This window comes from Grus americana, chromosome 3 (genome assembly GCF_028858705.1).
Source record: "Grus americana isolate bGruAme1 chromosome 3, bGruAme1.mat, whole genome shotgun sequence".
NCBI classification, from domain to species: domain Eukaryota; kingdom Metazoa; phylum Chordata; class Aves; order Gruiformes; family Gruidae; genus Grus; species Grus americana.
Genome location: NC_072854.1, coordinates 64644890 through 64660820, shown reverse-complemented (window position 1 = coordinate 64660820; position 15931 = coordinate 64644890). Strand labels below are relative to the sequence as shown.

Below are 15931 nucleotides of genomic sequence, written 5' to 3'. Positions count from 1 at the left end.
GTATCACAGCGTGTAACCCCATTAGCCTTACTTATTCAAGCAGAAAAGTTGGCCCATCATGAGAAAACAAAGGATAAAGACAAATTCTCAAAATTCTATAGGTATTCCTAGCTGTCACCCTTAAATAAACCAAACAGAAGCAAATACTGTCCCTACACAAAAAGGGGGTGATTTAATTTGTGTAAAACAAACTCCAGCAGTGTATATATGTACATATGTTCATATAAAAGTAGAAATATCCATAACTCTTCTTTTCCTGTGCTAGCTTAGAGAACATTGGTAAAATACTCCACCAACAACTTTATGGTTCATAATCGAAGTACTTAAAACCTGGAGGAGGAACAGGAAATAAATATATCCTTTTTCAAGCAACAGCTCTTCAAGAAAGAAGATTTTAAGTCCTTGCTCTCATTCTACAGGAATGCCTAATTTTATCTACAGCAGAAATAGGACCGTCCCACTTGCAAAGAGTATTACAGTTGAGCTCAGACAGATGTTTGGAGCTTGCAGTGTACAAATATAGGGCAAGCTCTCATGACTCCACAGTGAAGGAAGCTGGCCAGGTTGCATAAAGGCTTTGGGCAACCTGGTCTAGTGGAGGGTGTCCCTGCCCATGGCAGGGGGGTTGGAACTAGATGGTCTTTGAGGTCCCTTCCAACCCAAACCATTCCATGATTGGAATTGATGGATCAGATGACTTCAACAGACTCCTTCAGCACTAAAATTAGTATACCTATGCAAATATAAGTTTGTTGATAGTACTTAGAGACCTCCTAGAGCAATAGGATAAAAGTTAAAATTTGAAGCCTTCCAGTTAGAACCCTTATTTTCAACAAAAAACTGCAATAAATTATCTTTATGATGCTGTACTGCTACAAGATGATCACGCACTGTTAGACAACTTCGATATTACAGCACTACATAAGAATGAACAAGCAGTTGGTGTTGCAGTTTACAGATCCTGAAAAACAACAAAAAAACCCCAAACCAAATCACAAAACAATTCAGAGAGTGCTGTTGTACTATGTTGATATAAATTCTGATGGCTTCAGCAGGGGCAGGATTTTACTCCAGTTACTCACAAGCATAGAGACACTTGTGTGCATGTTTCCCATGTCAAGAGATTTTCCTCTCACATAACCATGTGAAGTTTCACCTTCACTAATAACTTTATAATTTCTGGGTGAAAGCCAGGTCAGGCTGGACGGGGCTCTGAGCAACATGATCTAGTTGAAGATGTCCCTGCTCACTGCAGGAGGGTTGGCCTAGATGACCTCTAAAGGTCCCTTCCAACCCAAACCGTTCTATGATTCTATGATTTTTCTTCCTCAACACTTGCAGCTTCTTTAAAAAAAATAAATAAATTTAAAAAAAAATCTTTTTCTCCCCACACAGTACAAACCTCTTCACTTTTATCCAGTTACAATGGAAAGGCTTCTTTTCATATGACTTGAGGTTTAACTCTCCTTTTCTTTCTGTATCTGATTCTCTCTCACCTCATCTGCTGACATCAGCTCTCTCTTGGAGTTCCCTCTGGGTCTCCCCTCCAGCTCAGTATTTCCTTTTTCCATCCTCTTTGTTTCATGTATTCCCCCCCTCCTTTGGCTTTTCAAACCAAGACACAAAGCTATCACTTCACCCAACACCAAAGTGAACCTGCCTCTGGAGGGAAGCATAAGACTTGCTTATCAGAGGACACTTAATAACATAAGGAAAAGGAACTGAGGAATAATGCCTAAATGTAACTTCATACAGTTTGTTAGCTAGAACAATTTTTCAACCTGGAACATTGAATGAGACTGCAATTTAATACTGCTTGGTATTAAAAAAGTGACACAGTGGCATTTCTAATTTTTATTTACACACTTGCCAAGAGAAATCGATTTGCCATACCAGCAGAACTATAGCTCTACTCATGGGAAAGGCAAACATGAACAATTTAATCTTCCATCCAGCCTAATGCAGCCGAGACCACAGAATTCGTACAATCATAATTAAATAGCTTAGCACAGTCACTCAGCTGGAGAGCGCTTCTAAGGTCATTTGCTTCTTTGCTATACTCACTAATAACATCTTGATTTCAACACAAACACCAAGTTCCTAGATAGGAGCCTGATACTGTTGTCAAGATGAAAGTGAAACAGAACAAAACAAAAAACGTAAGCACACCATGTACTTTTGCCTGAGAGGAGAAGAAGAGATAAAACAGAAGATTCTACACAATATTAAAGTGGATAAGGCCAAAATAATAATCAGGCGGCTTCCTGTCTCCAAAGCTGTAGTGTAATCTCTCTGTGAGACATTATCATCACTCTCCCTAGAACATCCACCCCAGTAGATTTTTGCCTTTTGTGCGCATGGTACGACAGCCACTTACTAACTCTGCTCTTATGGAATTTGATGACACACCTAAATTTCACAAGACCTTCATTATAAAGCAATCTATATCCTTTAGGTGATTTTATTGATTATAATTTGAAGCACAGCATCAAGATGAGGTGAGGAGCAGAGTATCCATCCTCACTTAGCGTACGCCTCCTGGCCTGAGGCAGAGCACACGCTGGACTTGCTCAGCCTACAATTTTGAAAGTTTATCGAGCTGTTCTATGAAACCTCTCTTCCCTATATTTGGAAGGGAAGCTGAGAATTTTTCCAGTGAAAACATTTCTGTGTCAAAATTTCAGTACACTGAAAAGAACAAATAAAGCATCTTACAAGAATTAAACTTCCATCAGGAGAAGTTTTACAGTGCTGGGACAGGGTAGGATTGAGGGGACAGGAAAGAGACACAGAGGCACTACAGCACAGACATCTTGCAAATGACTTCGTTTTTTCAATTACAGCGGTATGGCCTAGAGTTAGTTAGAAAACAGTTTGATGAAGAAATGGGAGGATCAGAACTATTTCCGGTCATTACTAGTTACACTTTGAAGTTTAATGCTGCAATCTGCAACTCCATTCAACTCTCACAGTAGTGCAACGCTGAATCTTGACAGACCTAAGGGATGGTTGTTAAAAATATCCCCACATTTACAATGCATTATGTAATTTTATGCTCACTGCACCTTAGCATATTCAATTTCTTAAGTAACCAAACATTCAAGGAAACCAGAGGTAGTGCATTTTCTGCACCTTTGTTACTTTTCATGGAATGTAAATAAAAGAACTGTGAGAAAAGGCTTTAATTGTTCCCACTCACCCCTTCATTTTCAAAACAAAGAAAAGTCATGACCTGCACAACATCACACAAAGATCACAGCAGATTCGAGCCTCATTCAGCAGGAAAACAGTCCTCTCAGTTTCAGTGCCACTTCTCTTCTTCCACCCCCTGGTTTCCCTGTCCAACTGTATTTCATTCTCTAAGGCAATTATCAACAGCCTCCTGATGTTCTCACTTCCTTCTCCTCTGCAAGCACTAAAAGTGATCAGATGTTTAAAACAAACACAAAAACTGCTATCTTATTATCATCCTTAGATCCTTAGGGCAATATTTCAGTTGCATTTATTGTTAGAAATTGGACAAACACTCAAAACTATGGCTGCTCTCATCTTTTATTGGTACTATTCCCGGATTGAATGAATTACATCCCACAGTAACTTATGTTGGGGGTTAACCCCAATAGGCAGCTCAGCCCCACCCAGCTGCTCCACACTCCCATCCTACCAGCTCCTATGAAGAAATTCAACTCTAGCCCAGTCAAAACCAGTACAATGTGGGCTTCTGTCACAAATCTAGAATGGACTTTCAGAAGAATCCATAATAGGAAAAAAGACCCAAAGCAGTAGTGAATATTAAGGTTCACTACTACAAAAAGTCACGAAGGGCAGAAAGTTAGTTTCAGAAACACCAAGCACTGCACTTTAAAAAACAAAGCAAAACAAAAAAACCCCCACAAAAACAAATCCATACAAATCTACAAATAAGAGTAACAAATAATCTTTCAGAAGCCATGCACCTTTTCCCATGACAATACTGAACCTTTGATACCTTCAAAAGCCATAACCCCAGCTAGGCTGGGGACTCCTAGGGACTAGTCTTTAAGGACTCCTAGATCTAAAGGCCTTCCAACACTTGGAATCTTGTCTTGACAGCAAGAGTTCAGACATGCATGATGGAAACTGACCTATAGGCCCCTTTCCTCTCCAACACTGCTGTCTTTTGGGGTCCCAGAACAGATGCAAAGTTCTGCTGAGATAAAAATACCTGCCCATCAGACAAGAAATAGGGCCAGTTAGATATCCCAGATTAAACATGCAGATTGATCCAAATATTCCCCTCACCCACCCCTCAACATTAGAACTAGGAATACAACATTTTAAATCAAGACCAGAACACATACACCATTCAAAATGCCAAACGGGCTATATAAATGCCCCCAAAAGTCTGGATCCAGCCTGTAAATCGCCAACACAGGAGATGCAGCTCAGTAGTCCGCATTGCCACTCTTCTTGGCCAGACGCCTGCCAGGCAACTCATCATCCACTTGCTGAATGCCAGATAGCAACTCTGTAATGGTTGAGCTGCCTGAGTCCATATCCAGCAGTCAGGTTCAGGAGGAAAGCACAGGAGCACTTAATGCCAGGTGGCTGTGGCAGCAAAAGCAGGAAGCAAAGTGTTTCAAAAATAAGAGAGTAAAATAGAGAGAGGTATGCTAAAAACACTGCCCCAAACCACTCAGAGACAGTTATTCCTCCCTTCCTGCTCCTTTCTTCTGGTCAGGGGATCTGATAGCTAGATAGATAGATGACAGACCGACCAACCAGCTTCCCTATTCACACTTTCCCAGTAGAAAGTAACTGAAATTATGAACAAAATCAAGTAGATGGGAAAAGAACAAAATGATGAAATCACAAACGCTTCTTCACAATGGAAAAGCCAAAATGCATCCCAAGCCTCAAGATAATTTAAGTGGATGAATTACCTGCAAAGCTAACTGGATTGGAAGTCTCCATGGCATTGGATGTTTGGTGATGATCACACCACACTTACTGCTTTTATTATTTGTTGAGCACATGCAAGCTAAAATGTGTGAGCATGTTGTTTTATTGAAGAGTTTGTAAGCTGCATCTACTTCTAAAGAAGTATGTCAGATGCAAGGCTAGAGATGCAAAAATAAATGGCAGAGTAGAACTACCAATTTCATCCACAAATTCTCATGACTATAGGAAAAAAATGCAAGGAGGAGAGATATTTCAGAGTTCAGCTAAGTTTAAGGACTACTTCTGTTACTGGGACATAAACAGGGGGGACAGAACTAGACATAAGCTGGTTATTACAGAGGACCCCACTCACCACTGACTTCTGACTTTCCAGATCTAATCCCCAGAAATACTGGCTATTTTTGAAAGGCAATGTGAAATAACAGAGGGATGTAAGCTTTTGCAGTAATGAACATAAGAACTGCTACCAACACAGAAAGGACTTAGAAACACTTAGCATCTCTGAAAGCCAAGACTCATATCTCTCCAATTAGGCACCCAGAATTGGTGCCTTGAAGGCTTGAGCCTGTACCTCCATTTGATTTCAACTACTTTCTGCAACTTTTAGGTACAGAGATGTGCAGTGTACAGCTATGTTGAAGAAATAAATAAGCATTTGGAAAGCCTTTCTGGTTCTTCTTTGAAGAAAAAATGTAAATGAGTTACTATGCCAGAATGCTTCACTCATCAACATGTCTCACGGTCATTACTTTAAAGTCCACAGGGGAAACTTTAAGCTGGTATGAACAGCAATTTATACTATTGAGAGTCTTGCCTACGCATCTTCTGCACTCAGCCACATTTCTCTGAGAGTAAGGAGACACCAGCCATGCAAGCTCCGCAGAACAGCTCAAACTCGAGTCTACAGTGACGCTTCTGCTACACTGACAAAAGGGCAAAAAAACCATTTTTTGCCATTGTTCTGGTCAGAAGAAAAGTAGTGACAGGATAGTAAAAAGACCTGGAAGTTACTGGAAATGTCTTAGAACAACGATAATAAAAATAATTCCCTAATGAAGAATGGAAGGCATGTAGTAAGAAGTTCTGTGTTATAAAATTCCAGGTTCCAGTAAGGACAGAAACACCAAAACACAACAGCTAAACTACCCACCAAGCCACAGCCTCCCTCAAAAGTCCCAACCAGCCTCCCCTTTACAGCACCCAGTCCGTGCTGACAGAAAACCACTAAGTTTTATATAGTCTATAAGGCATAACTTAATTGCATAAAGCATTCAAAAAAACTCTAGTATAACCAAGTTTTTTCAAAGCACTATGTGACTGGCAAGCGCTATCTAGCCTCTTATTTTATTTTCTGGGGTGTGCGCGTGTGTATATATATATATATAATCCTCATGAGTATTAAACTGCTCTGATCAAACATTCTCTTTCAAGACTCTTTTTCTTGTGTCTGTTCAGTTACCTTTTACAGATCGTATTTCAGCCTCTAAAATCACAATGGAGAAACTGGCCAGGAATTAGCCAGGACAAGAGCCTTGCTTAGTGTAGGTCGTTGGCCTTAGGGCAGAATTTGTCATCTTAAGTGAATGCAGCCCAACTTAGTAGCAAACAATTGTTTGCTGGCAGACAACATTAAGCTCTCTTAAGCTATTTTCCACGTGATCAATTCACCAACTAAAACACCAGGACATCAATTCCTTTTATCTAATTCATTATTTATAAGTCATCCATTCAGCCTCCTCAAACACTTAGTGTATATCTAATCTTCACAACACCTGTTCATCAGAGACAAACATCATACTAGGCAGGCAACAATGGATCGGTTACCAATGGGTTACATGACTCTCCCTTCTCAAGAATTTACAGGACATCTATGGCAAAGCGTTGAACTGACTTAAGGTCATTTCCATCTTGGTCCACTTTAATCTTCTTTACTATTTCATACCCTGGCTCAATAGTCTGATCACAAGTTAAATTACTGAAAAAGCACACACATATTCCTATCTCAAGGCAGAGCTGACAGGACTCTGTGGGGAAGCCTCTATTTGTTGGAGATTTGTATTTCTGAAGAAAGTGAGACATTTAAATAATGCCCCTCACTAGAATTAATATGCAAGGTCATTAACTGGGATTTGGACTCATAAGTCCAATTAACATCAAAGGAAGCTGAACAGCAAAATAGTCTCATTTAGCTCCCTGAAGACATACCCAACAAATCTCTATCAAACTAATTAAAGAATAACATTCCAGGCTGAATGTCCAGTCATTGCACTCCCTTGGGGCAGAAGTACCCCAGGTGCTCCCAAACACAGCAGGCACATGCTGTCTAAGCAGTTACCAGACAAGTGCAGGAAACAGCTCCCACACAAATGCTACAGCTGAAGTCCCTAACTGATTGCACAGACTTCAGGAAACTACCATGTGGCCTGCCTGGTGTTCAGTAACAAAAGCCCAACCCAAGAGAGGAAACTACGGATAGATCAGAACATAAAAGTAACCTACCTCTACAGTATAGTGGAGATATGCACGTAACCGGTGTAACACATGTAAAAACCCCTGAACTCAACTAGTCATAGTCTGAGGAAATGCAAAGAGATAACTTGTCCTCCCCATTCTCGTGCTAGGATCACTGTCTTAAATGAAAATATAATGAAGAACCTCTACTTATCTAGAACAGTGGTTTCAAAACTAGCAAACAGCCTTTTACTTTTTAAGGGGGGGAAAAAGGGATCATGAAGTTTTACACCTTCTCCTTCTCGTGAGCAGACTTCATTCTTCAGTTACAGAAGGAAAAGAAGGACTTAAGTAAGGGCATGGTCATCCTTTTAAACAGCAGTAACACCAGCACAACTTGCTAGTGAAAGCCAGATGCTGCTTTGTGGAGCAAGAGAAACAATACTGATTGGGGTACTTACTAGATTCACTATTTCTGAAACCTAGCCAGTATCTATCTCAACTGGACATGGCAGATCAGGAATCTCTGTCCCTCCATTCTTATGCAGTATAGATGTGCCCTAGATCATTAACTTCCCCAAATATACTGTAGGGAAGTGCTGATATGCTTTCCTTGTATTCAGCATATTCTAAAGACACATCAAACTTTCCTACTAAACAAGCTGGAATGTTTTCCCCGACATGCACTACTCCACTCATTCAACTGCTGCTCTTAGAAGAGACCTCGCAAATACATATTTTTCTCCAGAACTATTTGGCACACTGCCTTTAACACTTCCAATATGTTACCACTACAGATCTCAGATCCAAGTTGTGGACTAGGGTCACTTGGTGGAAAGATGATACATACCTTCACTCTAACTAGTATCACAGAATATTCCAGACCTCATCCCCAGGCTCTGCTACTACACCCAAAAATATTACAGCAGAAAGGGTGAATGGCAGGTTCAAAGTGGATGATCAGCCAGGGGCTGATCTGTATTACAGCAGATGATGCAATGTGCACCTGATCAAGATGAAAGCAGGAAAGCAACATGGTCAGGATTGTCCATCCTGCACCCATCTTGGCTGTACTTCTGGTCATTGCTATTGCTCTATTTTCAAGGCTATTCTTTTACAGTGTTAGGAACCAAGCCATCACAGTGCTGTTCTTTAACAAATACCAAACAAAGACGAACTTTTATCTAAGTCACACATCATGCAAGCGAACTCCAGTCCAAGATGTGGCCCAGTGTGCTGATCTGGAGTCTGGCAGTAGCTTGTTAGCAGAAAATGAAGAGTAAGCTCAGAGTACTGGCGACAGCAACATCTCCCACACTGTCTGAGGTCATGTGGCAGAATCATACTAAGGACCCGGCAACCAAAGCTTTTATTCAAATTCTCTAGTGCATCCTTTATTTTGTAAAGCATCCAGTAATATTGAGTACATTGTTACTGACAAGTCTAACGTTAAGAGCTTACTTCATCATAGCTACTATACTTGTGAAAGTATTAGCTTTATTTAAAAATATTAGGATTTACAGTGGAAGAAAATCCCAACTAAATACAACATGAAGAACATTGAAGGAAGAAGAGAAAAAGGCAGGCGTATCTGTAAAGAGGCAGTAGGCAAGTGAAAAAGGAAGAAATGTGGTAACAGCTAACTTACTAATTCATAGGGAATGAGAGTAGTACTTAAAAAGAGAGACCATATACTGTATTAAAGATGAAGGGTGATAAATGGGAAGATAAAGAGCCAAGTTTTCTCCAACCACAGTGCCAAGTAAACATAATCTAATTCTAATGGAGCCACTGGGAATTACTTATCCAGCTGTTCTCAGTTGCCCAACCTGTGTTGAAAATGCATGTGTCTGGCACTGGTCATGTCAGACCTGTGCTACATCCATTCCCCATTGACTTGAGGCCCCTTCTGGACTACAGCTGATAGGATTTCAGAGCAGCAAAAGCACTGCTCTTATTCCTTCCCTATTTGGTGACCACTCTGGAATAACTAGCTCTTCAATCCCTAATTTTCCTTGCACAAAGCTGCACCAAGCATATCTGAAAGGAGCAGTGGGGAGTAATGACGTGATAAAAATACTCCCAGGAGAGTAATATTGTGGTAAAAAAGCATCACCGCTGTCAGCGGCTAACAGTGGATATTTAGGAGGACTACAGGACAGGCCAAATTTATAGCAACACTACTACATACTCTCTTATAAAGTCAATCATATCTGACTCCTGAATAAGAAGGGGTACCTTTGCATCTGGTAGACTTTGATCAATTCCATGGATTTGTTAGAGGTGCTTTTTGAACCCATGCAAACTCTTAGCATCCATTACATTTTCTAATAAGGCAAGCCTAAGTCTTTCACATCTTAACTATAAGCTGTGTGAAATAGTGTCCTCCTGTTTTGAACTGTGCACTTGCTAGGTTTTTTTTATGCTTCCTAATGGTTCTGTCGGAAGGGACAGTGAATAATTTTGCCTATTTAATTTCTCCATAGCAATCAGAATTTCCAAAATGAGATCTTAAATAGCTCTATAAATGAGGGCAGTGCCACCTCCCCCATTTTATGGTTGTACAAATGGAGGCAGGAAGAATGGAGAAGGCTTACTCAAGACAATCTAGCAGGCTAAAGGAAGAAGTAGGCATAGAAACTGTATGATTTTAGTTTCTACCTAGTGTCCTAGCTATATGATGATACAACCTTTCAGTTTCTAGAATATTTATTTTCAGTAAACAAAAACTGATCTAGATTTAAAAGAAAACAAGCACACTGAGAAGACTGAGAAGCATTATCACTTATACCGAAGCCTATCATTTAGAAGGAAAATTCTTTAGACCATAAGACAGACCTCCTTTCTAACCAAGTGTCACCATTATACGTACTCATGCTCATTTCAACACTTACATTTCATTCATGGCTAGAGGCCAAGGGCTCATCAGCAAATTATCCACTACTACCAGCCTAGATATGTATATCTACAAACTAAAGAAATCACACAGATTCAACCCTCTCCTCTGTCTGCCTCACTTCTAATTCAAATTTTTACTTCAATTTCACAAATACTCACAGCTGCACGTGATTCAACATTTAAATGTTCTTACCTTAGCTGATATGGAGGTATCTTGACAGCAGCATCAGGAGAATCCAAGGTTTCTGTATAACCAAAGGAAACAATAGGGCTTTTAAAAGAAACTCTTGAGTTCAACTATAATAATGCATCTGGCTACAATCTCTGAACCAATGATCCTAAAGTGTATATCTACTCCAGCTGACAGAACAACAATCACTGCTGCTCCAAGTCTCCAAAGATTTGCACGAATCTGTCAGGACACTGGGTGCCCAATGACAAGGCACCAAGTACCATCTCCTCAGTGAACTCCCTTTCACATACCAGCACTTCAGCAGCACATATACTAAAACTGGAACAGTACAGAGGATATTAGCATGGCTGCTGTGCAAGGGTAGCACACAATTAATGAAGCAACCCACAGAACATCAAGCTGAAAGACCAGTAATAAGACAGCAACAGGTATGAAGTACCACAGATTGCTATAACTATGTATGGATGAAAAATAAAAATTTAAAGCAATTTTAAGTATCACAGTTATGCTGATGTAAGTTAAGGTTCTTGCTGATTAGTGCACCAGGTAGCTAGCATCAAAAGCACTTCAAGTCACAGGCAAAATGGGTGGATACTGAGATGTACCTAAGCTCATATTCCATTAAAAGAATAACTTGTTTTATTGATCATTATTTCTATTATACAGCAAGGAAAAAAGAGCTCATGGAATCCGGTAAAAAAAAAAATCTAGCTTTTAAAATAGGTGTCCAAACGTTAAGCCAGCAGTGAAAACTATTGGAGGTTTTTTGCGAATATTCGGCGGGGGGGGGGGGGGCTTTTAGAGAAGACACGCTACCCTCCCCAACATACACAGAAACTGATAGCCACTGATACCCGCATCTGCCTCGCAAGACCCACGAAGCAGACTCAGGAGGGGGGGTGGCGGGGGACATGGATGCTCTCCGGGACCGCCAGCCTGTGCCACAGCCCTCTCCAGCAGCGCGGAGCTCCCGGGCATTTTGAACCGCCTGAGGCGCTCCGGTCCCTCCCCGCCCGCTGGAGGCTCGGCGGCCAGCGCGGAACAAGTTTGTCGAGGTCTCCTTGCCCCCGCCGCTACCAAACCTCCCCGTCGGAGGCTCCTGCACTGCACTGCAACGGACATGGCCGGGCCGCGCCCGCTCCGCTCCGCTCCCCCGCGGGCAGCCCGGCCGCGGTGGGGTCAGCCCGGCGCCGCTGTCCACGACCCCGCTCCTTACCGATGGCCCAGGTGCAGCTCTCCTTGATGGCCCTGTGCTTGCTCCCCGACGCCTCCTTCTGCAGCTTTCGCAAGATTTCTTCCATTTTGCCTCCTCCGGGATCCTCGCGTAGCCGCGGGGGCAGAGGAGCAGGCGGCGCGGAGGAAGAGGACGGTGCGGGCGGCAGAACGGTGCCGGGGCTGCCCCCGCTGCGGCCGTGCCTACGAGGGGACGGTGCGCGGCACCCCGCTGCCGCCCCGCCGCCGCTGATGAATCACGCCGAGCTCCATGGAGGGGACACGTCAGTTGTTGCCGCTGCGGAGTCCCTCCTCCTCCTCCTCATCTCCCACCCCGGGCAGGCCCCGGTGGCGCAGCCGGGCTGGGGCCGGGCCTGGCCCCGCCCGCCGCGGGCACAGCCCGGCGGCTGCGGCCTCCCCGCGCCCCAGGAGCGCAGGGAGTTCCTTACCGGCGCCGAGGGGAGAGGCGACAGCGGCAACTGCCGCCGGCCGTGGGGGGCCCGGGGACCGCAGCGGACGATGGCGCCGCCGAAGCTGGCCCCCGCGGCGGCAGCCACCCTCGGGGGAGGAACACGGCGCGGGCGGGCTGCGGCCTGGCCGGTTGCCATGGCGACCGGCGGCCTGGCTGGCGGGCGGGGGGCGTCGGCAAGCCCCTGCTTGCCCCCAGAAAGAGAGAGGGTGGGCTCCGTGTCTGCCTGCGGTTCAGGCTCAGCGGCTCCAGCCGGGGGACTTGCGGGGTCGGGCGGCGTGCCCGCGTCCGGAGCTCGGAAACGCTTTCTCGGCTTTGCAGGGCTGAGGCGCCCCCAGCCCCGCTGCTGAGCGCGGCCGGGGCCTGCAGGGCCAGATTCCTGTTCCCCAGCCCGGCGCTCCTCTCCCTGCAGCCCTGCCGCAGGGCAGCCCTCTGCAGAGCCACGCAGGGAGTCAGGCCTGCACACCTTGGTGTGCAGGTGCTGATCATCCTGTGAAACCAGTGAGATCAAATAAATGGCTATGACCCCTACAGGACCTGTGCCTTTCTCCCCAGGTGGCAGATGCAGAAGGTCATGACTCAACCTACTTGCCTGTGCCTTGAGGAGCACTTGCACCCCTGTGTGTCCCCAACAAGCCAGCCCTGGGAGAGAGAACAGCCACTCTGCTAGCTCAGACCTTCCTCTTGGTGCCCCGAATGCTTTCTACCCATCAAAACTCCTGCCTTCTTCAGTTTGATGTTTCCCTGCCCTATCTCCAGGAAGCACTACTTGCTCTTTTTGCAACTGCATCAGTTAATGTTAATTGAGTGTTTTAATGCTGTTGTCTTGTTGCAGAATATCTCTCAAAAGCTACAAGCGGACAAACAGGCTAGGAAAAGAAAAAGGCAACAGATAAGAAAGGCAGTCCAGGTAGCAGCTGGCGGTATTAGTGGTTATGTCTCCTACTGTTAATTGGAAGAGTACCAATTGTGAATTACCAGACAGAATATTGGCACCTGGTGAATCAGCCATAGCATTTCCCATAGGATATTGGGCTTTCAAAGGCTGTCCCTTATCCAAATACTTACAAGGGCTGATCCTGCTTGTGTTTAGAAGTATAATGAATGCATAATCCATAGTTGCATTTTAAGGCCAGAGTGTAAAACTCATGTCTGAAGAAAAGGATTTACAATGATGCCAGAAAGGTCTAGAGATGGATAGGGAATACGTAGAGCTGCAATACTAAAGATTAAAAAAAAAAAAAGCAAAGCTCTAACAGAAAGACCATTAAGCTTCAGATTCCAGGGTGTAAACCTACCTCTAAGAAAGTGGAAGTAGTTTCCCAGTTTCTTATCTCTGACCGTGCTCCACCACCTTCCTTGGAATGAAAAACTAGTAACAGCTAGTGGCCAGGGTTGTTAGGGAACCATGATGCTGTAAGTCAAGGCTCAAACTGAAGTGACGATGAATTGTTCCCCATCTATATGCTGCTGCTTTATTCTGTGATGCGCTTAGTGGAAATGAAGATGGGAGTTGGCTTCTGTCTTTTCAAGTCTTTGATTTTTTTTTTTTTCCTGAGGGAAAAACAACAAAAAGGACTGTGATGGTGTTTGAGGTATTTTTAATGCAGAAATGATGTACCGGAGATCATTTGGACCTGTGGAACACTAAAAGATAAATATGTATCTATTCATAGTAAATAATTAATTGCTTATTTTCAGGAAGCCAGTGATGAAACTGAATTAATTTTTAATTTTAGATTTTTTTCTAGCTAAATGCATCATCAACTCACAGTTAATTTCTCTGTGGCCTCTACAGGAAGCCCTTTGCAGCTGAAATCCTGACCAGAGCTACAGTGTTTTCATAGATGCTGATGTCACTGAATCAAGATTTGCATTTATTTGTGTTTCACTCACTGTCCAATGTCTTCAAGCAAAATGGATTCTGTGCTGCTAAACACTTTTTCCCATTAGTTATGTCAGCACACTGAGAGAAACAAAGGTCATGCTTAGGCTCTCCTTAGCATCTTAAGGTCTGCCTATGAGATTATGCAGATGGAAAAGCAAGTTAATTGTGATGAATCGTCCTGAGCAGATGTATGTCAGAGTACCATGAGTCAGCTTGCTGACACTTTCCATGTAAGGCCTTCCATCTCCAAATGAACAGGACTCCATCAATCCTTGTCTCTGTTGTCTGTCGTAAACACATAAATACACAGTAACCACATCCTGCTGGAAGTCAGTCACTGACTGAGCTTTGTACAGGGAGGACATCACATTTAATTATGTGCTTTGGGCTCCCCTTCAAGGCAAGTGGCCTAGGATGTCACAAGATCTGGAAGTCTAGGTACAGAGTAAGGGTGATGGAGGAGAAATTTCCTATCTTGTGCCATGACAAGACAGCTAAGCTTCTATGGTCATTCTTACAGCTCCTAAGTTGTCCTTGCCATGTCCCAGCTGCTGAACGCCAGGAGTCTTCTACAGTAGTAGAACTCAGGTCTGATGATCCCCTGCACAGCTCAAGCCTTGTCCAACTGGAAGTCAGAAGGATCCCATGCAGATCTCTTTGGGCAGCGTTACTGATCTTTTGCGTTATGTGAGTGCAGATTATATCCCAGGATATATATCCATGACTCTGAACACAACAAGAAGTGTGTAAGCAAAGCCAAGCTACTCAAGATACCCAAAGTAATAGAGCTGTATTAGTACAATTCTCCATCCAGGCTAGTAAGCAGAGTTAAGGAACAGTATACACTTGCCTTCAGCAATCTCCGTGCTACTATGACTCTGTTCCTTCCAGTAGCCAAGGAAGGCAATGTGGTGTTAGTTTAAATGTCTTCCCATACCATATAGCCATATTGTCCCTGTACACACCTGTCCAGTCACTAGTCTTAGATCCTAAAAAAGAAGCAAATGTACGGTGGAAAAATATGAGACAAAGGCATGTTAGACTGTGAGATAATCACATATATTTGCTATTAGTCATCATCACTCATATATTACCTATGCTTTGGCCATTTTAACAATACACTTAGGCAGGATCTCATTGTACACTGCAGACGCTGGACAGTGTGGACCAAAGAGATGGGCTGTGTCCCTGAGAACTTCCAGTTTAATTACAAAATACTAAGAAATACCCTCTAATGACAGCAAAACCACCTGGTTCCATGGTTCAAAAATGGTGCTTAGCCAGATTTTTCAAAATTACTCTTTTCCCAGAAGCACCCCCACGACTGGACTGACCAGACTCACAAAAGAAGCTTGGGCTCAGTTTTCCTCAAGAAGCTCTGTACATGTGACTGTCCGCATGTAGGACAAATTGCTCAAAAAACTTGAAGTGAAGGGGGCTGTAGCTGGGACATGGGCTCACCAGCACCTTCGTGACACCTGATACTAGAGAAAGGTACCTTCCTTCCCTCTCCCAGAAGGCTGCAAGACTCAGACAAGCGAGACCCTTGTCAAGGTTTGGTTTTAGTTTTGGTAGTCTAGACTGTAACCACATCATTGATGATGGGGTGGCATCTGTCATTGTTTGCCTGATTGCACAATGAGTTACCAGAGGCTAGCTGAGTGCTCAGTGAAGGCTTTCCTGAGCAGGTGCTGCTTTCTGCACCCTCCACAGCATGACCTTGCTGAACAAAGGCAAAGCACTGCAAAGCGCAGTGACAACGGGTGCTGCTGAGTGCAGGGATTAGAGAGTTAAGGAGAAAAAGCCCCTGAAGCGGGAGTTGTGAATAAAACTAGCATATATTCAGCGCTGTCTGTTCAACATAACTTTACATCAATTA

The 15931-nt window shown here is 43.5% G+C and overlaps 1 protein-coding gene across 6 annotated transcripts in view; it reads right to left on the bottom strand.

Moving 5' to 3' along the window:
* Positions 1 to 12239, bottom strand: part of ARFGEF3 (ARFGEF family member 3) — a 101788-nt gene extending 89549 nt beyond the window's left edge. For all 6 annotated transcript variants that reach the window (XM_054820502.1, XM_054820503.1, XM_054820504.1 and 3 more), the window contains exons 1-2: positions 11700 to 12239; positions 10484 to 10535 (exon numbers count right to left, since the gene is read on the bottom strand). In XM_054820502.1, coding sequence (XP_054676477.1) covers positions 10484 to 10535; positions 11700 to 11784 — 137 coding nt within the window. In that variant the 5' untranslated portion in view covers positions 11785 to 12239. The remainder of the gene's footprint in view (positions 1 to 10483; positions 10536 to 11699) is intronic.
* Between the last annotated feature and the right edge of the window lie 3692 nt (positions 12240 to 15931).